Below are 25,677 nucleotides of genomic sequence, written 5' to 3'. Positions count from 1 at the left end.
TGTCTTCCCAGCTTTATCTTAAACAGGTTCTCCTGGCTTGTTGTACATGCCAGAGAGTTTCCTTCTTATGTCGCAGAGTTCTTGCAAGTTTCCATTGACTTGCTGCTTCCTGGGCTTCTGTGGCAAGACCACTGATGAATCTTAGCGTGTCTGCTTTTAAGCTTCTCTTTGCTTCCTTGTTATTTTTGGTGTATTCCCCTTGAGCTTTCATTTTGTTCTGCTCTTGGTCGGTGTAGGAGGCTGGCCTGGCCTATAGTGGGTACCTTGTGGTACTTACACCTTGTGCCAGGTCCAGTTATCCCTTATTAGTAGAATAGAGGTGTTCTAGAAGCTTAGGCTGATAGAGGTAGCTATAGCAGAGCAGCTTAGGCTGAACTAGGAGACATGCAAAGCTCTTACTATACCACTTATATCATATAGCACTATATCATATCATAAGAAAACACAATACTCAGAGTTACTAAAAATAAAGGTACTTTATTTTAGTGACAATATGCCAAAAGTATCTCAGAGGATATACTCCCTTAGGCGGTAAGCAATATACACAAAATATATGCACACAAACCAAAACCAGGTAAGTAACAGTTAGAAAAGTAGTGCAAACAATGTAGAACACAATAGAATGCAATAGGGAGAAACAGGCCTAGGGGCAACACAAACCATATACTCCAAAAATGTAATGCGAACCACGAAAGGACCCCAGGCCCAGTGTAGTGTTAGATGGTCACTGGGAGTGTAAGAAAACACTAAGGGTGTCCAAGATACCCCACCCCAAGACCCTGAAAAGTAGGAGTAAAGTTACCCTACTACCCCTGAAAGACAGTAAAGTCGAGATAGGGGATTCTGCAAGGACAACAACTGACTGCAAAACACTGAAGACGGATTCCTGGACCTGAGGACCTGTAAAGGAAGGGGACCAAGTCTAAGAGTCACGCAAGGGTCCAGGGGGGGGCAGGAGCCCACTAAACCCTGGATGAAGGTGCAAAAGGGCTGCCTCCGGGTGGAAGAAGCCGAAGATTCTGCAACAACAGAAGGTGCCAGGAACTTCTCCTTTGGTCAGACGATGTACCACGGCTTGCTGGAGGATGCAGAGTTGTTTCCACGCAGAAAGACCACAAACAAGCCTTGTTAGCTGCAAGAGTCGCGGTTGAGGATTTTGGGTGCTGCCAGGGCCAAGGAAGAACCAGGAGGTCGCCCCTTGGAGGAGGAGACAGAGGGGGCGCTCAGCAACACAGAGAGGCAACGCTGAAGCAGGCAGCACCCGCAGAAGCACCTGAACAGGCACTTAGAAGATCTGAGGACAACGGTCGACTCAGAGCAACAAAGGAGGGTCCCACGACGTCGGAGTCCAACTCACCGAGTTGGGCAATGCAGGACGGAGTGCTGGGGACCTGGGCTAGGCTGTGCACAAAGGAAGTCTTGCGAAAGTGCACAGAAGCCTGAGAAGCTGCAGTTCACGCAGTACACAGGATTACTGTCTGGTGCGGGGAGGCAAGGACTTACCTCCACCAAATTTGGACAGAAGGGCCACTGGACTGTCGAAGACACTTGGACCGAGCTCCTGTGTTCCAGGGACCACGCTCGTCAGAATGAGAGGGGACCCAGAGGACCGGTGATGCAGAAGTTTGGTGCCTGCGTTAGCATGGGGGAAGATTCCGTCAACCCAAAGGAGATTCTTGGCTTCCAGTGCAGGGTGAAGGCAGACAGCCCTCAGAGCATGCACCACCAGGAAACAGTCAAGAAAGCCGGCAGGATGAGGTGCTACAATGTTGCTGGTAGTCTTCTTGCTACTTTGTTGCAGTTATGCAGGCGTCCTGGAGCAGTCAGCTTGATCCTTGGCAGAAGTCAAAGAGGGAAGTGCAGAGAACTCTGGTGAGCTCTTGCATTCGTTATCTGGTGAGATGCTCACAGTAGAGACCCTAAATAGCCTTCAGAGGAGGATTGACTACCTAACCAGGTAGGCACCTATCAGGAGGGGTCTCTGACGTCACCTGCTGGCACTGGCCACTCGGAGCTGTCCATTGTGCCCTCACACCTCTGCATCAAAGATGGCAGAGGTCTGGAACACACTGGAGGAGCTCTGGGCACCTCCCCTGGGAGGTGCTGGTCAGGGGAGTGGTCACTCCCCTTTCCTTTGTCCAGTTTGGCACCAGAGCAGGGCTGGGGGGGATCCCTGAACCGGTGTAGACTGGTGTATGCAAGTGGGGTACCATCTGTGCCCTTCAAAGCATTTCCAGAGGCCAGGAGAGGCTACTCCTCCCAGGCCCTTCACACCTATTTCCAAAGGGAGAGGGTGTAACACCCTCCCTCAGAGGAGATCCTTTGTTCTGCCCTCCTGGGACCAGGCTGCCCAGGCCCCAGGGGGGCAGAAACCTGTCTGAGGGGTTGGCAGCAGCAGTAGCTGCAGAAGAGACCCCGGAAAGTTTGTTTGGCAGTACCCAGGCTCTATGCTGGAGACCCGGGGATGCATGGAATTGTCCGCCCAATACCAGGATGGTATTGAGGGTGACAATTCCATGATCCTAAAGATGTTACATGGCCATGTTCGGAGTTACCATTGTGACGCTACATATAGGTATTGACCTATATGTAGTGCACACGTGTAATGGTGTCCCTGCACTCACAAAGTCTGGGGAATTTGCCCTGAACAATGTGGGGGCACCTTGGCTAGTGCCAGGGTGCCCTCACACTTAGTAACTTTGAACCTAACCTTCACCAAGTGAGGGTTAGACATATAGGTGACTTATAAGTTACTTAAGTGCAGTGTAAAATGGCTGTGAAATAACGTGGACGTTATTTCACTCAGGCTGCAGTGGCAGTCCTGTGTAAGAATTGTCTGAGCTCCCTATGAGTGGCAAAAGAAATGCTGCAGCCCATAGGGATCTCCTGGAACCCAAATACCCAAGGTATTAGGTACCATATACTAGGGAATTATAAGGGTGTTCCAGTGTGTCAATCAGAATTGGTAAAATTAGTCACTAGCCTGCAGTGACAATTTTAAAAGCAGAGAAAGCATAAAACACTGAGGGTCTGGTTAGCAGAGCTTCAGGGATACAGTTAGGCACCACACAGGGAACACATATAGGCCACAAACGTATGAGCACTGGGGTTCTGGCTAGCAGGATCCCAGTGAGACAGTAAAAACACCCTGACATACTCACAAGCAGGCCAAAAGTGGGGGTAACAAGGTTATAAAGAGGCTACAGTCGGTTGGTGTTGACGGCAGCTTTTTTTTCCTTTTGGATTTTGCAGAGATCCATTCTTTATGCTGGTGTCTCCTGGGACCAAGTACCCCCTGGCAGGTTGATGTCACTGTTTCTTTGATCTTCTACCACTGGCTTTCCGGTGGGCCTCTGTTGTCCTCTAGTTCTTGCAGGACTTGAAACCTGTTACTGATAGTGACTGAGTATTCACTCAGTTTCTGTGAATCTTTGAGAAGGCTGGTGTTACTCGCTTCTGTTGGTTTGTCGGTTCCATCCTTGCTTTCTTTTGCAAAGTCCGCTACTCTCATCACTTGCACATCCAGCAGGGACCTCTGGAACTTCTTGGCAATGCACACATGGTCTATATGATTCTCTGTTGAATGGTCTGGTGACACCCATGTTGCCTTGAGCATTCTTTTGTGTGGGAATACACTACCACCTATCACCAGACTGCAGGGATATGCAAGCCTTTCATTATTCTTGTTCATGTTGCCAAGGCCATGGTTGCCCATGACTTCCTTGTACCAAGTATGGTCGCTTTCATTCTTGGCATCGAGTTTCTCACATTAGTATGGTGATGTCTCCTGCAATGCATTTCTCTGGGATGGACTGGAGTCTGTTAAACTGTTATTTTTCCTCCTCATTTGTAGGTGCGTAGCATTGAATAACATTCATGTTGATCCTCTTTCTTTATGCAAAAGGTTGCTGTGATGATTCTGAGACCGTGGGCTCTCCATACAATCAGAGCTCTGTTGCCTTCTGGTGTTAGCATCAGGGCTACTAGTATGTGGGGCATTCCCCCTTTGTGTCCAATATGCAGGAGAATTCCACCTGGAGTCAATCTTTTCTGTACTGTGTCCAGCAGGCCTTGTTGATGCCAAGCAAGGTAAGGGTGCATTATTTCATCTGAGCTGCCACTTGGCTGTCTTGCCTGTATTGTGCATGGTCGTCATGTTCCATGTCCTGAGGGTGATGGCCTTGGTCGAAAGCAGGTGGATCGGCTTGGCAGCTTCCAGGAATCTCTTGCTTTCACCACAAGGCATCATAGCTCTCCAAGAAGAAAAATTCTCTCTCCCCAAGGCGGGTTGGTCTTTTGGTCGACATTTCTGTAGCTAGGATTTGTTTTTTTTACATGGTTGGGTAGCTAGCCTCGGGCATAACCCTCCTATTGCAGATCGGCTTGGGACCAGCCATAGCGGAGTTTTCCCCATGGTGCAGGATGTTTTAATTTCTGTTTAATATTATCTCTTTTGAAGCGCACAGGCATGTTACATTGATGATCACCGTCCTGTTTGCACCCACTGTCTCCTCCATAGATAAAGTAGCACAGGACAAATATTACTAGACTATGGCTTCATAGTCCCACCAGCGACACATCACACCCTGCAATCAGGGAAAGCCCAGTTAATATGTCCCAGCACAGATGACCAGGTCAGCTGGTCACATGGGGTAGAAGTTTGTATACATTAATCAGCTTGTCTAGTTAACACCCCTGTTAGACCCCTTCCTACAGCTGCAGGATTGAAAAGGTAAATAATAGCGGAGGGAAACCTATGAACCAGAGGAGTAGCAAATAAGTAACAGAATTCAGCTGGGCTTACTGTTAATCTTTTGCTCCAAAGCCTAGCCAAGTCCTCCGCTGCGCATCATAAGCTGTAAAAAACAGAAAATTTGAGGACTCTGATACCTTACTTTTTTTAACCATAGTTCTTTATTAGGTTTTCATAGAAGAGTCTGATGTACATCTATGTTTGCTATGTTTTCAATATACTGCTTGCAGTTACAATAGGTATTTAAATATTTAGTGTTCTACTGACAACCAGGAGCCATGAAAGTTCAAAACAATATTGCAACATTAAATTAACTTTTTCAATTTAGAACTCAAACATGACCCCTCTACACTCCTCGTTTGTACCTATGGCCCGTCCGCAGACATCTCTCATTTATCGCTTATGGCTTGTTTCCCTCTGTAGGGTGTGTATGAGTGGCAGTGTCCAGTGTTAACCTCTTAGTATCTCTCTATGTTGGACACTGCTTCACTGATATCTTGTAGCAGACAGCAAGAAAACTCCCTATTACCCCACTGGATCAGGGACAAAAAGTAATACTGCAAGCAAAAATATCCAGCATGGATAGATATATACTTAACTATCACAGAGAAAAACTCAATTATTCACTGAAAAATAATTTCTTTATTTCCAATTAAATCAAACCAAACTGTAGTGCCCACAAATTACCTGTGACCTAACAGCCGTGACCTTTGGAACTTCTCAGCCGGTCACACACGCTTAATTAAAGATTGTGAGTTGGTCTGCGATATTGACTGATTTATCGCGTTCCCTTCGCCATTCAGGCACTGTCTCTATTGTCCTGAGGAAGCCGGATTTGTTAAGGCTGAAACGCGCCGACTGTATCTTTCAAGGAGTGACTGTTGGAATTTATGAACTATGAAATCTAAGAATTTGAGGATTGTATCGGACTTTTTCTCGGTGACTCTTCTCTCTCACTGAGGCGAGATACATTCCTTGGACAACTGTCATCTACTTTCTCTGTGACTGCTGGTCATTGGATGGCTACGCAGATTATATCCAATATCTCACGGTGCTTTAATGGAACTGTTGTTTGATGATTTTCGTTATGTGAGTATATATATATATTTCGTGTTTTTATTAGTTGTATATAAGATTTTCTTGGGTGCACAGGTAATTTGTGGGCACTACAGTTTAATGGATTTAATTGGAAATAAATACATTATTTTTTAGTGAATAATTGAGTTTTTCACTGTGATAGTTAAGTACATATCTATCCCTTCTGGATATTTTTGCTTGCAGTATCACTGATATCTTGTGACTGAGCAGTTTTGGAAGGCAAAAAGTGCCCTTCGAGTGGAAGGTGTAGCACTCAGTATGGTCTAGGTGCTTTAACAATGGCCATCTCACTGTGTTTATGGAGGTATGTCTGATTTAGCCTGCAGAGCCAGACGTAATGTGTCCCAACTGGTGGTGGCCACGCCCTTCCCCGTCTGGAGATAAGTACACAATACCACATTGATCTCCGCCGTGCTCCGTTGAGTCTGATACTTCTTTATGCAGGTTGGGATAGGGCGCAGCAGAGATTAAGCACCTGCCCTTAGCCACCCTCTCAGCCTGGGTGCACTTCCATCAAGACCAGACCTAGCAACTGGCCAAGTAGGCCTTCCACAGCAGATACAACCCTCTTCTCTTTTAGGACCTTGATCACTGCTATCTACAACAGGCCGTCTCCTCTGCTATGCATGTATGCAGCATCCAACTGGAGGCTCAGCAACCAGTGTGGCAGTCGAGGGGGACCCTCACTCTCCCTAACAAGCCCTGGTAGGTCATGCGCGCAAAAGAGGGAAGGCCACTGAGCACTCCACTGCGGTCACAGTCCTGTTATCTGAGGCAGCCAGCTCACCAACTACCTCCCTACAACTACTGAAGAATTTAGAACCTTGGCCTGAGCAGTTGGGAGTCCTGTTGCGAACAGGATTTGTGCTGGCCCACCAGAGCTGCCTTAAAGGAGGAGCCATTTTGGTTGCTGCACTCTAGTGCACCCTCCAGAAATGTTCCTCATAACTATGTTTACTCCCTTGCTGTAGGATATCGTTTTCCACACACACTGGTCTCAAGGGTCAAATTTCTACACAAGATCTACCACCTCAGTTGTCCTTAATCTGATATGGATGTGGTAGTATAACAAATGCTAAATGGGCCCAGAAAGCAATGCCAACGTGATGTATTATTCACCTGTTATTTACACAACTAGATGATTACACAAGTATTGCAAATATCAGTGCAGATGGCGCAAGATGCAAAAAAATATTCAGTACAGACAAATCTTTACAAAAGTATATATTTACAACCAAATGACACAAGGTATCCGTAAGGAGTCCAATTTCCACATGAACATATCAAAGTTTAGGTTCTGTAGACTGAACAACCCCATGAGTAGGTCTATGTTTCAACCCAAAGGTAACTAATTATTGGGTCTCATCAGGACTTTGGCGACTGGCTGATATCCTAGAGGCAAAAATAGGTGCAATAATGTCCTACCAATGCACAATGTAGTTAACAAAGATGTAAATGTTCATCATACCCCAAACAAAATTAATGTTGAAATCACCACAAATGTTAAACCATGGATTCAATCCCAAAGACGGTCTATGTATCGATCACAGCCAATAATTAAAAGTAACCAGTTTAATGAGCCATATGCCAAAGATGTGTTCCCCAGTTGCTGAATGCTGCATGCATACCAAACCACATCATAAGATATAAAATAGTTCCGCCATATTCAAATGAGAAAATCCATCCACAACCTAGGTGGCAACTTGCAAACACTCAGAGAGTGGACCAAAAGTGAAAAAACTGCTATGTGCATAACAAACATGTTGTAAAATATGAATAGAATCCCATCCGAAAATGTATGTCACGCGAAGGCAGAGAAGAACCATATATTATGTGAATAAAAACCATCCGAATGCAGAGGATGGTTGTGGTATCATGCATGCTGAATGCTCGCTCATCCTATTAGCTATTAGGGCATCCAACATAGTCAGGGCTTCACAGAAGTTAGTGATAGTGCTTTGTAACATGATACACTGAACCATGCCTATGCTTACAATCAAAAAGGTTAAGCTCCACTCTCAAGATATGGACCTTATGATACTGGCATGAAACCATGCCCAATAGGTGTTGATACAACTGGCACAGTGAACTAAGTGCTCTGAACTGAGTGTGGAATCACTGCATCGTCACACGAAAACCACTGTGGTTATGCCAATTAGACCTGCGCTCCCCGCCGCCATCTTGGTCGTGTTCATGCAATTTTGCCTGGGTGGGAGATAGGAAAACAACCCTCCGCCGCAATTTATAGGTGGCAATTCAGCTAATCTTATACAGTTTACTCTCTAAAGGAAACTAAAATCAACAAGAGAATTTATTTTGAAGAACAAAAACAATATGGTATGATGACACACTTCATAGGAAATATCCTCTTTATGGGGAAAAAAGAGAGAGCCAGAACACAGACTCACTCAAAACACAGTCTCAAGAGCCACGAATGACCATGGGTCTCAGTTCATCCCCATCATTAACTCTCAATTCCGTCGTGTTCAGGCGATCTATCCAGCAGCACTCCATCCTTACTAGCATTGAGCTCGTGTTTCCTCCACAAGAGTCCAATTTGGCTGCTCCCACAACTTGCCATTTCATCTGGTCCACATTTGGCACCATTGCCTGATAAAGTTTAACTTCAGGTGCTCATTCTACTGTGCACCATATTCTAGTCCAGTGCTGGCTAACGATCTGTTTAATCATTTGACTTGCTTAACCAATATACATTTCACCACATGGAGATTTGATTGCATACGCCACGTTCTTTATATTGCAGTTCGAATAGTTATTCAATATAGAACATCTGCCACCACCTTAAAACACTTTCGTATTTCTCTTAAACTTGCAAGACACAAAATGTCCACATTTGTACTTTAATGATCTTCTGGACCTCACTACTAACCGGGATAAATGTCGTAATCATAATCAGCCTATACATTTCTGAAAGCCCTCTTCAGGTCTCAAAAGATCATCTTGGTGGCAAAACCAGACTAGCTTAGGGGCAGCCCAGACAATTATTCCTGAATATCCTCTCTCTATATTCCTTTTTAGGTGTTGCCTGCATAGCGCTTGTGAAATCTATTGTATTTAATATAAATCTGAAAAGGGACTTAAATCCTGCCCCATTGCTTTCCTTGCTTTTCACTGGTTCCTGGTCTTGCCACTTACTTTTCCTTCTAACTATTGGCTGTAGCATTATTTCTTTCATTTACCAAAGCCTGTTCCTCCTGCGTTTGCTCTTATCAGTGTCCCAAGGCCCAAGTACTGTTTTCATCGCCTTTGGTTCAGAATTTGTTTTTAATTGATTCGCTACTTTACACATAGCGGGAACCCCAAAGAAGGTATGGGAGTGCTTCATGGGCACTGAGAGATTAAGTGATTTGCACAGAAACAATAGATGTTGTGCCTCACACCCAGATTTGAACCGTGATCACAACGGCATTCACCAGTCCCCAGGGGCTGAAGCAGGCACTCACTCTAGTGCGCCCATTTTTTTGCAAGGCCGGCTCTTGTTCCTAACATCCTCCCTTAGTTAGGAGGTGCTCCCTCGAGAAGGATGTCCATAGATTGAGTTTGGGGAGAGAAGTCGGTTATTTCCTTTGCTTCCTTCATATTCCATTGGTAAGGCTTTGGTGTTTTCTGCAGAACATGGTCCACAGGTAGACCGAGCCCCTCCCTGCTGCCTTTTGTGTAAATTACCTCTAGTGCGTTCTAAGACTTCCCCCTCCCCCCCCCCACCTCTTGGACGGATGGCAGAAGTTCCCTGCAGATGGCACCCCTGGTTGGGGAGGGTGAATGTGACTGCTGAGAGCGTACCATCAGATTATGCCCCAGGCAGGATCGATGCCTCGTGAAATGTATTACTCCGTTTAATGTCCAATTATTTGCAGAATGCCTTTGTCACAGGGTGCCTGAAAAGCTTGCTGTCCTGTGAACGACTGGTGACAGACTGCGGTCTCAGCTTCTTACACAAACTTCCAAAGTGTGCACATCATAAACAGTTTATTCCTCAACAAAATGCTTCAGCACGTTTTGAAGAACTGTAGTAAAACTCCCTTTTTTGGCGAAGTGCGAGGAGCAGTGGCGGTGCTTTTGCAAGGCCAGATAGAAGAGGAGCTCTTTTGCCACTGGCATGTTAGATATGCTGCAGCTTCTACCACTGCTGCTTGCTCTGTTAATGTCAGGGGCCTGCAATGATTTGCAGAGACGGTGTGGCGTAATGGCAGTGGTTTCGACTTTTGAACAGAGGAGCCAAGTTTGAGTCCAATCTCACACCTATTTTATTTTTTGTGCTGCCCTCCAGAAAAGCTTCAGAAATGCCTACACAAGAGCCACTGATTGCATATAATTGAACTGAATTGGTCCAGCGAGTCTCTATTTAACATTAATCTCCCCATAGATTAAAAAAAAAAACGTGTTATGTGTAATGCCACCAATGCTCACGTAAACCGCTCTGAGCTTGTGCTATATAAAACTGAAGAAAAAAAAAAATAGCAGCAGCATTTGGGGGCACAATGCAGGAATAAATGTACTGTTCGCAACTTTTATTTATTTATTGTAGTGAATCTGCCCTGTAATTGATCCACAGTATGTGTAGCTGCTCCTGTTATGTGATTGACTGTTTCTCAGTTTGATAAAAAACACTCTCTGATATGTGGACAGAGAGGGAGCGAGCATGTCACACCTCACTGTCCTTATTCGGTCTTCGTATTTACAGTGATCCAGCACCTTCATGTGGATGCCTTTCACCCGAAAACATTTAGCTTGCTTAGGTGCAAGATGCAGCTGCCTCTTTACACTCTACTTTCAATAACATGCAGACACACAGCATGACATTTTATCTGTTTATGCCATGCATTCCTAATATAGTGGTTCCCTAAGCGCATTGCTGCATCCTTTCCTAGACATAACAGAATGCGGCCAAGATTTACTAGGTGAAACCTAATGCATTTACCAATGCTTGTTGTTACTGCACCCTGTCTGCAGTCCAACCTCAGTCAAGTTTCTGATGTCCCTCTGGATTTGTTGTAGAGGGTCCACTGGGAGTTTCCTGTAATGGTTATAATATAAATTAAAAGAGAAGCACTGAAGTGACTACTGGGGAATAAGAGTATCACCATCAAACTTGCAAACTAAGGCAGGACGATTGTGACCTAATCGACTAAGCAATATGAGGAGATACTTAGTTAGATTATGAGTTGCATTACAGCAACCTACCATTGGATCCTCTAAAAGAATATCCAGAGGAGCATTAGAAATTTTAATTATGATGTTTATGGTGCTTTCAAATGTAATGTCTTCTGCCTGTGGTTCCGTTTACTGAAGGACAGATTTGGCGTAGGGCTGTCTGTCCATCAGCAGTCAGTCATTTAAAAACAAAAGTCAGACTCCCTCTGTGATATTTGACACTCCGGCGGAAGAAAAGTTCATCTAAGTATTGATTTTGACACTAGTTGAGAAAGCAATTAAAACAAGAAAGATAAAGAAAAAGTACCTAATTTCACGTGCCAGCAGTGGAAGGACAATATTAAAGCAATTAATCAATACTTGATCCACACTCCATTTAAGGGGCAAACACACAAGAAAAAAATTAAATGACATGCTGACTAATGAGAAGCAAAGATACGAGAATGACAATTAACTCAATCAATGGTAAGTATTTGGCTGGCTTGAAGCCCCTTCTTTTTCTTTTTAAACAAAAGATCTTGCCTCAAGGAAGACCTAAAAACACCCATTTGAGCAAAAAATAAAGGGACTTTGGCAAAGTGAAAATTTTGTTAATGATAAAGATGTCTGCCACAGAAACCAGCAGAAGTCCTCCTACGTGCAGACAAGGGGTGTATACTGTTATCTGTTACAGCCATCATAACCATTATTAAACTGTTCACTTTCCCAAAATCCAGGCAATTGTTTCTCTCTTATAAGCCAGAATGCTGAAATTAGTTACCTATCCTTCTGTTTCATAATATTCCTATTGACGATTGCCTGTGGTCTTTTAAAACCCTTCTCTCCTCTTTTCATTAAGCAGTGATAGGCAATCATACTTTGGCTACTTGTTTGCCATTAGCACAGTCACAACGAAATTGTTATTAAAGGTTATTATGTGCAGAAAGACATTTGTCCCATTTTATGAATATGCTGGTTCACAGCTTCCGGGCTGTTACTTCTTTCCTAAGGACACATATGAGGATAGTGACTTTCGTAAACTGGATGCCCTTACTGCTTGATTAACTGGACAGGCACTTGCATTACAGTGTCAGGTCCATTTTTTTCATGTCTGGCATTGTAAAGGGGGGTGTGCTGGCTTTTCTAATTTCAAGCAGCCGAATGCGTTGCTTCAGTATTATTCCTACATATTCTCAAGATGAAGTTTTTTTTATGGATGTTTGGGACAGGCTACAAGGGACTGGTGTCTCCAAAACAAAGGGGAAAGGAGTGTTCAAGGTCCAGCATACATGCTCCTTGGCATAAGATAAAGAGAAAAGGGTATAGTGCCTAACAAAAACAGTGTGGAGGCACAGTTCGTCACAGCTGATATGAAATAGATCAGAGGAAAATAATTCAATTTAGGAGCTAGAGCCCTTACCCACCCAACTGGGTAGCATGCTTCATCATCGGGCAGCTCCTTGTTAGGTCGGCGCTGCAATGCTTAAGTAGCACCTACAAGGGGGCTCTTTGCCAGAGATCTTTTGAAAGTGCTGTGTCAAGAGTAAAGAAAAACTGTCTGATGTGTAGATAGAGTGGAACTAGAGAAGGTTAAAAACAGAGGTAAACAATGAAGGAAAATAATGTTCCTTCATGTTTATGTTAAATCCTAACCAAAACAAAATCACCAACTAGGACTGTGAAATAATTACACAAAGCCAACATATAGGAAATAAACAACAAGATAATAGCAGTTGTAAAAGGAATCAATAGTCAGGCAAGTTCCTCCTTCTGATAAAACAGAAAGTGAATAATCATAATGTTAAGGAAAATTTAAAATGCAAGGAAATCCTACCACCACAGACACCATCAGAAAGTGTTATACAATTATACGTAATTAAAGAGCAGTATAAGCCTAAGTTTCACAAGGACACAAAGTAGGTGAGAGTTCACAGGAAAGCAGAACATAAGATCAGCAAGTTTAGTTAAACAGGAAAACATGATTAATAAAGCCCTGAAGAATTTACGATCACAGCACACAAGCTCATACTGCATTCCCCTTGTTAGCAGCGCTGCGGTACAGAAAATATGTGGTCAAAAGTAGTTTTTGTCAGCAGTATAAAAAGTCAGATAAGAAATCCTGGCAACAGAGCAATAAACACTTAGACACTCCAGAGGGAAGGTTAATGTTTCAAAGTTTTGTCAGAATCAAGATAAGGGGAACAGAGACGAGTTCAAGGAAGCAGGTGGTGTGATGTTTATGTGGAAATATAACAATAACTTGTATAATTCCATGATTTGTTTATTGCTTTTTAAGATAACGTGCATGAAGTCATTGTAGCTTTTGAGTATTTAAGGAGCTGCCTGCAAGCAATATTTTGAGATCAGCTTCAGTTCTGTGGGGCTGACTGACGACCCGGCTGTTAACTATTAAACCTATATTTTGTATGAAGACCGGAGGCTCCTATTATGCTTCTCTAATCTTGCTTTAATTCAGTAGCAGTAGTCAAGAAAACTACAATTCCCATAAGGCCAGACAACAAATAGTCAATGGGAATGTAAATCATATCGTAAGAAGCACCAATCATAACAGTGCATAGTATAACCATAACACTTGACTGCAGCCAGTCCTCTTTTCTTGCTGCTCGCAGTCAAGGTAAGTACTACTGCTCATATTTCATATGCTGTACAGATACTTTATGTAACTTGTTTTTTGTCATTATTATGATTTAATACACCTTTAATTGCTTGGTTACTGCTTGGTGTTAACACGCCCTCCGTGTGCGTTCTGAACGCTCTTTCAGCTCACGCTGTTGGTGCTCCATCAACAACTTTAACGTCACTTCTTGTTACCTAGTGTAACTCTCTCGGACTGTTAGTCAGCCGTTCCTCTTTGCTTCGCTGTGCAGATGCTTCTCCTCACGTCTTCAGAGTGAAGCTTCCGATTTCTCTTTGCTGTCTTCGGCCCTCCTCCCCATTGCATCACAGGGGAGCAGCCTATTCCTCTGCCTTTAAGCCGATTTCCCTTAGCCTCAGGCAAGATAGAAATACACACCCAACGGGGCGTGAACTATTTTTAATCTCCCTCCTGGGGGTTTCTGCATTCCTTTAACCCTTTCCTCCCTAAAAGTCAATACATAATATTTTCAATATGGAAATAGACAGCTCTCCCGTTATTCATGTCCGGAATGACGAGGGTGACATTTTTTATAACGATTTCAGTTCTTATATTCACAATTCAGTGGAAAAGGCCATTGCAACCTCTATGGATAAAATGACCAAGAACCCGGACACCTCTGTTAAGACCATGGTGAGAAAATCATTACTGGCCCATTCTGCGGGGGATAGCAGAAACCGTAATCTTAATGTTACGTCATCTCTCAAGTTCCTACTTAACGTCACCCCTTCAGGCTCTGCATTGTCTAGAGAAGTTTCTTCACCCCATATTGAGGACTTACATCCTCCCAGGCCAGGAGGGGAATTCTTCTGCTACCCACTCTAAATGTAAATCCAAAGCTAAACATTTACAAAGCGTGCCTAAACAGATTGTTATTTCGCACATCCTTAATACGGATGATGACATGGGTGCCGTAGGTGATATGGATGATGCTTCTGATATTTTGGGTACTAATGACCCATCTTCACTGCCCCCCACACCCCTAAAGACCTAAGTTATTGTTTTCCTCCTCTGACTCTTATATTGCTAAAACAATCCTAGCCTCAGGTGGCAGCCCTATGTTTGATACCTCCCTGCTACACCATCCTAATTCAACAGAATGGTTTCCTTCTTCCCATGTGGGGGATTATATCTCTTCCAGATTAAGACTTCCATTAGACAAGCAGACAAGGGCTAAGTTAAAATTTGAATGCCCTAGACCCTCTTTATCTTCTAATATTGCATCTACTCCCTCCATAGACCAACCACTTCTTATCTTCTTTTCCAAATTTGGCAAATATCTCTGTAAAGGGGTGGACAAAGCCTGGTTGACTTGCCAGGACAAATTGCTGGACTTAGTGGGTCCTTTGTACCATATTTTTGATATGGCGAGTCTGCAATGCTAGAGAGCTCAGACATTGACCCATGAGACCTTTCTCTGTGGATTCAGAGAGCATTTTGCCTTTTGGGGGGAAGGCCAATGTTGCCATTACACACAAGAGAAGAAAAGGTCTTTTGTTAAAGCTAGATCCTTAGCTAGGTAATTTAGCAACCCCTGGCATTAAAGCGGATGGTCTACTATTCGGGGACTTCTTTATTAAGATCTCAGCAGACATGTGTCTGCATTTGCCTCTATCGATAAAGCAAACCAATCTCTCCAGAAGGTTCTCAACCAGCGGGTTTTTGCACAGGCCGGTAGAGGCAGGAGCCACTTTACTGGCTGTTCCTTTCGTTCGCAAGGATACACTGGTTACTTCAACTTTTCATACGAAGTGCAAGAGTACAAGCCCCAGTTCTGCCTTCAAAGAGGCAGAGGTTACTGGGGTCGAGGACAACGCAACTTCAGGAACAATAACCAACAGGGTAGGTCCCGTTTCTAGCCTTTCCTCTGTAGGGGGTCACTTTCAATTGTTCATAACAAAATGGAAAATGACAGCTGCAGACCCGTGGGTTCTAAATACGATACAGGGTTACTTAACAGAATTCTACTCAACACAGTTTCAGAGGTTCTTTCCTCCCCATTCTCATTTCACGATGGAAATGTCCACTCTAATTTCAGAGGAAAGCAAATCTCTTCTCTCAAAGAATGCCATTCAACTCACACTTCCGAACCATGCAGGTTTTCTAAGTTCCCTTTTTCTGATACAGAAGAAAAACAACAAAATGAGACCAGTCATCATTCGCTTCTATCTCATCTCCACATTACTTGTTCGCTTCTTTCCCAGTTGGTTTTCATAAATCAAAGAAAAATCTGTTATGATTCCTATTCAACAAATAGAGTTTCTGGGTTTTGTGGTAGACTCTTCTTCTGCTACTCTCCATCTTCCTCAGCAAAAAGTAAAAAACTATCAAAGCAGAGATTTTACTCTCTGCAGTACACAAATCTCCCTAAGATCCCTAGCCAGGATAGCAGGTCACCTTTCTTCTTCTTCGTTTCAAGCTATTTTTCCCAGACCCCTTTACTATCGAGCCCTTTAGCACAGAGATTCGTCACCTCAGAAAAAGTCTTGCCTATTCAGATGTTATGGATTTAGACCAAGAGTCCCGTTCAGAACTCCAGTGCTGGATAGACCATTTGGATGCCTGGAACGGTAGAACTATCTTCACATCAGCCCCAGATCTTGTGTTAGAATAAGATCAGAAGCCTAGCAAGAGAAAATTCAGTTTTCTATTCTCCTCCGCATGGACAATGTTACGGCTGTCCGTTACATCGACCATTTGGGAGGTACCAGATCAAAACCTTTGGCGGATCTCGCAAAAAGTCTATGTGAATTTTGTCTCCACAACAGGATTTCTCTTACAGCAGAGTAACTGCCGGGCAGACTCAATGCGACAGAAGACTAGCACTCCCACTTTCTCAGGGATTTCAGTGACTGGAAACTCTATCCGTTGGTATTTCACTCTCTCCTCAACAAATAGGGTCCCTTTGGTATTGATCTCTTTGCTTCCTGTCTGAATTCCCAATGATCTTGATTCTTCAGCTGGCGTCCAGATCCTGTGGCAACAGATATTTTCCTTCAGGACTGGTCCACTTTGGTCAATTATGCCCAAGTCAGACATCAGAAGGCGATGTTGGTGATAGTAGTACCTTTCTATCAATCACAAGTGTGGTTACCTCTTCTTCTGGAGCTAGCAATCTACTTCCGAGTCCTGCTTCCATCCTTTCATTCCCTCCTGCTGGACCTCTTAGGTCATCCTCACAACTTCGTACTCAACAAGTTCCTCACCCTTTAAGCATGGAAAGTGTCAGGTCAGACCAATCTGCCATCCCTATTTCGTCAGAAGCTTCAGACTTTATTAACAAAGCCTGGGCACCAGGTACCAGAAAGGCATACAGTTCTGGTTGGTCTCTTTGGTCAGACTGGTGTATGGGAAGAAATCTCAAAGCCATTTCAGCCGATATAATTTATGTTATAAATTTCTTATCTGCGGAAGCCGGTGCAGGTAAGTCTTATAGAAATTAATCTCTACAGTTCAGCAATTTCGATGCATCACCCCTACATCAATGGGAAACCGATGGGAGAGCATCCTCTTCTATTAAAGGGAGTAACATTTTCTACTCCTCCCCTACCCAAATATTTAAAATTATGGGATGTTAATGTGGTTGTAAATTTGTTTTTATCTTGGCAAGATAATGCAGATTTTTCTTTTAAAATACTTTCTGCTAAACTCACTATGTTGTTATGTCTTATTTATATTAAATGTTTATCAGATGTTAAAGCTTTATATATTTCCTCTTGTCAGTTTACTCCAACTGGAGTATTGTTTTCTATCAACAAGCGTACTAAGAGCAATTTACAAACTGTGTTCTAACCTTACTTTCCTTAACAACGAAAACTTTGTGTAGGGCTATGTCTTAAGATTTATGAAGAGCACAGAGCCAATCTCAGAATGTCCTCATTCTAAACGTATTTCTTTCCACAAACCTGTTTCTTCTGCCACCATAGCCAGATGGGTCTGTTGGGTAATGTCTTTGGCAGGCATTGATACTACAGTTTTTTAAGCTCATTCGTCTAGAGGAGCCATGGCCTCCGAGGCCTTCTGGGTGCGTTCCAGACTTGAAGCCAATCTGAGATCAGCTAACTGGTCCAATGATAATATTTTTTGGACCTTTTATTGTAAGCAAGGTTCATTCAGCAACTTCTGCAGTGATTAACATGGTTTAAAAAGGGATAACAGGAGCCTCTTGTCTTGACATCAAATGTAGATTTTCCTAGTAAACTATGACAATAAGTCTTAATTTTATTGAAGACATGGAGGCGAGTATTAACCCTCTGCGACTCTCAGTAACTGTTGTTGTTAGCTTCCCTCCCTAACAGCATCTGTGATTCATCCACTACCTTCTTCCTAGGAGTTGGACAGTGTTACTGGAGCCTTTTTCCTCTTCTGTGCATCCATCTTGTTTCCAACTATGCAGATTTCTTCTTCGATCCTTTCATGGTTGAACTTCTGTCAAGAACTATTTTCAATGGTTTTGGCATTTACTATAATTTTAGCTATTTTTCCTATGTTCTCTCATAGTGACTAGCCTCTCGCAACAAGAAAAGGGGGCTGGTCACAGTTAAGTGTTAAGTGTATACTATGCACTGTGTTATGATTGGTGCTCCTTACAATATGTTTTGCATTCTTATTGGCTATTAGTTGTCTAGCGTCATTGGAATTGTAGTTTTCTTGACTGATGCTGTTGAACTGAAGCAAGATAAGAGAAGCATAATACTAGCCCTCCGTGTTGTTAATAAAATTAAGATTTTCTGTCATAGTTTACTAGGAAAATCTACATTGTACTGCCAACAGAATTGTGTCTTAGTGTGCTCTCAGTCAACAATTACACTGAATTAAACACACAGAACATATAACATGCCTAGTGTATCAGAGTAAATGGACACACAATTAAAACAAACGTGAGGTAAATTATCACCACGTTAGGATGCACACAATATGTAACATCAAGAAAAGTTAGTTGTGTTTAACCGCAAGAAACACTGCAGCAGACTATGTGTTTCAAACACCGGAGCTGGAACATGTTACCACACTCGATAAAGTAATCCCAAAACACCTATTAAAAAGGTGAAAGGTGTAATTTTCAGCAAAGTCCTGCCTCACTTGAAGTCAGAACCGTAGCCCTTAGGTATCAAGGATGCCACTGCGTATTATACTGTTACTAATGAAAATAATGGCGAAGAAGGTAAGAAACCAGACAACTCACATCAAGCTGGCGGGTTGGGATAAGTACATCAAGAGTACTCAAGAAGGTCAACATGGAACGGTGTCAGTGACCTACCTCCGTCCATAACCTTGGAAGTAACTAGGATGGGTCAGGCGCTGCCTTTGAAGCATGACCTCAGCATGGAGCCTCAAGGGTAGCTCTTCCCACAGTATGGCGTCCAACTTTGGACTCTATTGAAAGGTGTGCTATTTCTCCCGCTCTCCATGGGTGTGGCTCTTCCCCGCTTCATGTACGAGTTCACACTGAGGTTTACCAAAGGCAGTCACCTAGCGACCAAACTGTACGCCTTCCTATCCCCCACAAAAACCTCACAAACTAAACTAACAAGACAAGTAGGAAACTCTACTATCAGACTTCAACAACACTCCAAAATGTCTCACCGGACTTGCCATCTACCTGGAGTAACCTCATTTCCAACATCACATAATAATAATTCCATCACTACCATAAAGCAGATACTGGATTGCCAATATGGCCCACTGGACTCCAGCCAAAATTTATAAACTAGGCCTTTAATCATCCAACACATGCTGGAGCTGTGAGAAGGAAACAGGAGACTTAAGACGCATGATAATCGAGTGTGCCTCCACGAAAATGTTCTGGCAGGACATCAGTGATACAATATCTCAAATACTTCATACAAAATGGACTCCCACTTCAGCCGCTATTACCCTGGAAATCGTCCCCACTGTGATTAAACAGGTGCTAAAAAAAGAGGACCGTCTTATTTGGGACATTCTAGACACAAATTGCCTAAAAGGTATCCTCAATGAGTGGAAAGACTCACCCAAACTGTCCCCCCACCCACACACACACATGGTGGTAATGGGTCAAATTCACCAGAACTGCCTGTAACTAAGTAAACTTATACCTGAAGACAACACCAATGAAGAACGGTAAACTATGGTGCAAACCAGGCAACTTTATGTCTCACTGGTCTTCGTAACCACAATCATCTGATCACTCGATCATTCATGCATTCAATCACTCACTCATTTTCCCACCCTCCTCTCCCCACTCTCCCATCCCATCCTCTCCCCAACCACCCCTACATACTGCCTACTTTTCACGCCTATCACCTTCTCCAGTCTCCGCTCTTTTACAATACTCATTCATCTACAATTGAGGTACCTTAATCATTCCCCACAACATCAAAAAACGCTCTGTCACAATACATATACTGATTAACATCACCTCACCGTTGCAAACAAATACACTTATCTCCACCCTCTATTTTCTATAAATGTGGAGAGACTCCTCATGCTATAACCTAAACTACTGTTCCCACTTGATCTGATGGTACCATACAATGTACTGTTTTTCATTTATGTTATTTAATGTTCCTATTGAATAAAATCCCAAGTAAACCCTCTTGAAATCAATAAATAAAAAAGATCTCCAGCAAAGAGCCCCCTTGTGGGTGCCCATTAGGCATTGGAACACCGGTCTAACAAGGAGATGCTCGATGATGAAGCATGTCATGCAACTGGGTGGGTGAGGGTTCTTGCTCCTAAATTAAATTACTTCCCTCTGACCTATCTCATATCTGACAAACTGTGCCTCCACCCTGTTTTTTGTTAGGAACTGCATTCCTTTTTCTCTTTATTTTAGAAGGGATTGGTGGCCTCCTGGAAAGATATTGAGAGGGTCCCTTCAAGGAAAGACCATTACCTGTGCTTGTGGACCCCTCTGATATACATGTCACATCTTTCATGGCTTCAATAATGAAACCATACATTGTACAGGAGTTTTAAGCTATTGTATTCTTCAGTGTGTCTCCTTGTTTGTACATTCATTTCCACAACGTTTTTATAAGTGTGGATTTTTGTGGTTCTAGTAGCACCAAAGCCCTGGGCCCACATATGTATCATTACTGAAGGACTGTGACGAGGAAAACAAACAGAAGTGATGGACTGGTCTTCATTATTCGTAGCCTTGCTCTTCCATGTCTGTACATACACACCTCCTTAGAACTCAGCTCTGTTTGATCTTCAGTAGTACTTGTATGCCACCTTTCAGTGTGCATATCATTTCAAGTAAAAATGCTGTATTTCAATTGTTAATGATGGCTTGAATACTTTAGAAGAATGCTGGGAACACCAGACCTTCGTATGTCAACGAGGTATGGGAGGGCTGGGGCTTTTATGAGAAAGAAGTTTCTGCAGATTACACATTAGAAATCAGATTTCTGCATGTTTCTAAGGCTGGCGAAGGGGAACCCCAATAAGTGATAACAACTTAAATGCACTGGCCACCAAATCAGGTATAGCAACATCCTATTATTAAAAAAAAAAAAAAATCCCCCTACTATAATGCTCTCACTATTGAGACTCTGGCTCATGTCTTTGTAGTGAAAAACATGATCTCAATGTATTTGCCACCAAACAAAGCTTGGCAGTATTCTCCCTTTAAAGAAGGGCCGCATTTAAAACTAACACTGGCAAAGCCTATAGGTCTGGTGTTTACTATCAGCCTTTTGGCAACTCTTTTCTTGTTTTGTCAAGGTATTTGCAAAACATTGTTGTTCGGGAAGCTGCTGGACCCTCATTAAATCTAAATAAAACATTGGTTGAAGGCAACGTGTTTTCTGATCTCCAAAAAGTATGCATTACTACTGCCCAGCCCACACTGAGGGGATCTATCTTAAGTGTGGAGGTGCTCCTTGTGAAAGAGCAGCATGCCATAACTCATTGTAAAGTTAGTCAGTGGCTCACGATTGCCCCTTGATGCACGCTTAAGTGGGTGGAAGAAAAATGAGAATGACAACCATAGACTAATGGACGAAGCCGGGCTGAAATTCCATATAATAAAGTAGGTTATACATATTTTTAGTAAAATCAAAAAGGTATTGGCTAACATAGACCTAAAAAAATAATGGTCTGGTGAATGAAAAAGGGCAAGGAAGGGGGGCAAAAGGGAAGGAAGGCAAAAGAAAGAAAGGAGGGAAGAAGAAGAAAAGGGAAAAGAAAAAAATTAAAGGCAAAGAAAAGTAAAGTAAGAAAAGAGGCAGAAAAGACAACAGAGGATAGAAAGAAGGAAAAAATAAAAGTAGCAAAGGTAAAAGAAAGAAGGAAAGAAAAAAAAAGTAACAGAAAGGCAAAGAGAAAAAAAAGGAAAAAAATGAACAAGGAAAAAGGCAAAAAAAGGCTAGACAGATGCAAGGAAGGAAAAGCAAGGAATCAAAGGGAACGTAGGCAAAGAGAAAAAGTAAGAACCAATTAAAGAAACAGGGAAAGTAGGCAAAAAAGAATGACAAAAAAACTAATGAATAAAAAACAAACAAATGAGAAGATGAAAACAGGAAAGAGATCGAAAGACGGCAAAAGAGGAAGTATTAAAGAAGTTAAGAAAGGAAAGAGAAGGAAAACAAAAGGAAACAAAGAGGGTTTAAAGTATAGAACATTGGACAGTAAATACAAATTACACCCCACCTGTGACTCAATTATATGGGGATAAGTGTGCTGCGAATGAAACACGATAAAGCACAATTTGCGTTCTGGGAAAAGATTATTTAAAGAACCATTGGTAAAACACAGTCCAGGAACACAATATGGTATGTAATATTTTGTAAAGCACACAGCTACCCAAAAAGGGGTTCCAGGCGCTATAACAAAGAAAGAGTGAGAGCCAGCTACCAGGGTTAGAATAACCCTATGCTGACTGTGAAATAGCAGCAGTGCACTTTAAAAGGAATTTACAACTGCTCTTGATGAAAACTGATAAAGCGGGAAAGTGCCTTGTGCTCACTTCAAATGCATCCTATTATCACATCAGGCAACAATGGCACTAAAGGGAACTATAGTGCCTTCTTTGCGAATGCTCTCGTTTTGAAAAAGCAAAATAGTCACTCAAAGTGACGCTAACCAGTGGCTTAAGCAGGCTCATTCATTACCCCACGCTATATACTGTAGTGGGCGGAAGCAAAATGGTAATGACAACAACAAATCAATGGGTGGAGAGAGGTGGCTGAAAGCCACTTTAAGTATATTACAAATACATATTATTTTAGTAAAACCAGAAGGTCTTGGCTGACGCAGGACCTAAAAATGTTTACCTCACTATAGTGCAGCTACTACTGTAACCCTGACTCTGGTCTCTGTTTCTTCTCTTCCAATGAAGTTTTTTTTTTGCACAAAATACACGCTTTGTGTGAAGTCTCAAAACACCACCCTCTGCCAAAATAGAATCGTCGTTTTTTTGCGGTCGGATGCTCCAGTTTCCGAAGTCTTTCACTGCAAGACTTCACAGCCTGCAGGGTAGCTCAGCGAGATGCCGACTTCCCAATGAAAACGTGTTTAGCGCAGAAAAGAAACGCAAAAACTCAATTGGAGTTAAAGATAATACTTAAGTTAAGACACTGCAGGGTTGAAATAAGTTTCACATACAACTTAAACTCCAAGAAACCGTCTTTTTTATTCACTCTGTTAAACTACTTCTGGTTTTGTCTTTATGGATATCGCACTGGTTTGACAGTCGTTAGTATTTACGGGCGCCTGTGTGCGTGCTTGGATGTGCACAACGGAAAACGTACAGCTCCCTTGCTCTGTCTAAAAATGCCCAACTCGGCATGCATGCCAATAGACCCGGTTCAGACTCACGATTTTTGAAGTAGAAAAATGCTTTATTTTGGCTGGCTGTCGCTTAAAATTGCCTCTTCTAATATGTTGCCATGTATACAAAAGCGCACAAGTTCTACCAACGCTTGACGTGCTTCCTTTTACCACTAGCCACCTGTTACGACTTTCTCCCCTTCCTCAGACACTCAAGCGTAGATTACTCAGCAGAACTGAATCTCAGCCGGTCTCTAAATTTAGGCCGCAGACGTGAAGGGACAACCGTTTTGAGGCATCCCCTCTTCTGAGAAGTGAAATACTTAACACTTAAAACATTATTCCAATAAACACTCGAGTAAACTGTCATTATTGTCAAGTGTACACGCCTGACTAAAGGTGGGAGAAGTGACCGGCACATTACCGGGAGAGTGCTGGGCTCAGAGAATGAATTGTACCAGATTCCTCGGTTATTGATCCCAGTTTCGTTTCTCTCTTGCACTTCGTAAGAAAGATTCGAAACCGCAACTGAGTGCTACTGCTTTTGTGAAGCGGCGCACCCTGACCGTGGAAAAAGCTGGGGTTGCATGAAGTGCATACTGCTTCAATCTGACAGTTCTTGGTCGCCTCATACAAAAACAGTACAGCCAGCAGACTGCCGCGGTCCTGCCTGCAAGAATGCCAACCTCCGACGGCTGGAACCAGTACGAGTGAAGGAAAGCAAAGCTAGCAGTCTACTGCACTGATTACCAATACGAAAGGAAACATAGACAACCAAAAACATCTCTAGCTGGAATGTGTTCAAGCATATTTACATGCTCACAGAACTGCGTGCCTGTGTCGCAAGTAAATGTGCCTCAATACCATCAACGTTACCAACCAAAGCAAACAACAGCAGATTAATGCACAACGGATAAAATGTGCTGCATTAAGGGTTGTACTTCCGAAACCTCCAGTTCCAGGCAAAACACTGAATTTGTCACCTCGCCTCCCCTACTGTAGACACTCACGCAACCCTAAAACGTAGCGCCCTGGCGCCCAATCATTAGCCCAAGTCACTATAAAGACGTATCTGGTCAGCCCATATAACATTTGTTTGCGTTTCTTAAAAATCATAAACTACTACTGGGCGCGATGACAAGTACGTTCATTTACAGTAGCTACCGTTCACCAACCTATTTATGAGCTACGATGGTACTGCTCATAGATTGGCTTACCTAAGCCCAATCGAAACGCCTTCGGTAACAAGCAAAGTAGTATTTTACACAACTGAGCTTTTCCCAAGGTGGTGTTTGAAGTGAGCGGCCTGGGCATGGGTACTACCTCCCTCTGCTTGGGGGGACACACTGTCCCCGAGACGTGAGCCCCTTGGTGCCTCCCGCACTGGGAGCCTCTCGGGATACAGGTATATGGTGAATGGACAGCTGATGTAACCCTCCCTGCCCTTTACTGTGACCAAACAGCAGCCTGTCCTGTAGCCTGGAGCCGCCTCTGTAGACCAGAAACACCCGCTTTCTCGTCACTTACCGCGCTGAGGCGAATTCCTCCTTGTGTTTGCGCCATCTTCGCTCGGGTTGTTGCAGACCGGAATCGGGAGGGATGCGCGAGCAGCTGCACCGCCCACAGAAACGCCAAACAGGGACAGCTCGCATGGACATAGAAGAAGTATCAGCCGTCACTAGAAATACATTTCAACGAGCCCGACGTCCATATTGAAACACCTTAACCCCACCCCCGTCTCGTTGCAAAAAGACATCACCGATTATATTACTTTTATTGATTGAGTCTTACAGATATTTTATATACTGTATAATTTTCCTTACAATTCTAATTCACTGCTAAGGTATTTATATAAACCCATTATACTGATTAGTTACATATTAATTTTCTTAGGTTAATTAGGAATTCACATTTATTTCAAACAGATTCATGCGCTTAAAGCGTCGCTCGGAGTTTTTGATCTGCCTTTTAAAACTGTTTCCGTGGCAACATTTGAAAACGGGACCAAGTTAATTCATTATGCTCCAGTTCCAATATGGCTGCGTTCGTATTGAATACGGAAAGGGGTTTAGTTTTATGGTTCTCAACTTACTTCCTACTGTTTTAGTTCCGAAACTAAAGAGGGTCTCAAGTCCCAAAAGCTTTGCGATTATTATTCTCCTGAACCCTGCCAGGCAGCATCAGGGGCAATCGATTTAAAGCAGCGTGACACACCCCCTTTCCCTCCTAAAACGTCATAACAATAATCTGGCAGTGTTGT

General features: G+C 43.0%; 1 protein-coding gene across 2 annotated transcripts in view; it reads right to left on the bottom strand.

Annotated features, from left to right (window-relative positions):
• MORC3 (MORC family CW-type zinc finger 3) overlaps positions 1-25,051 on the bottom strand; it is a 327,051-nt gene extending 302,000 nt beyond the window's left edge. Inside the window, exon 1 of one of the 2 annotated variants that reach the window (XM_069202531.1) lies at positions 24,945-25,051. In XM_069202531.1, the coding sequence (XP_069058632.1) occupies positions 24,945-24,980 (36 nt within the window). In that variant the 5' untranslated portion in view covers positions 24,981-25,051. Of the gene's footprint in view, positions 1-24,634; positions 24,733-24,944 lie in introns of those variants that run through there. The other variant, XM_069202532.1, reaches the window with a different exon arrangement.
• Positions 25,052-25,677: the final 626 nt, after the last annotated feature.

This window comes from Pleurodeles waltl, chromosome 8 (genome assembly GCF_031143425.1).
Source record: "Pleurodeles waltl isolate 20211129_DDA chromosome 8, aPleWal1.hap1.20221129, whole genome shotgun sequence".
Lineage (NCBI taxonomy): Eukaryota > Metazoa > Chordata > Amphibia > Caudata > Salamandridae > Pleurodeles > Pleurodeles waltl.
Note: the sequence above shows the minus strand (reverse complement) of the source record. Positions and strands in the feature narration are given on the sequence as shown.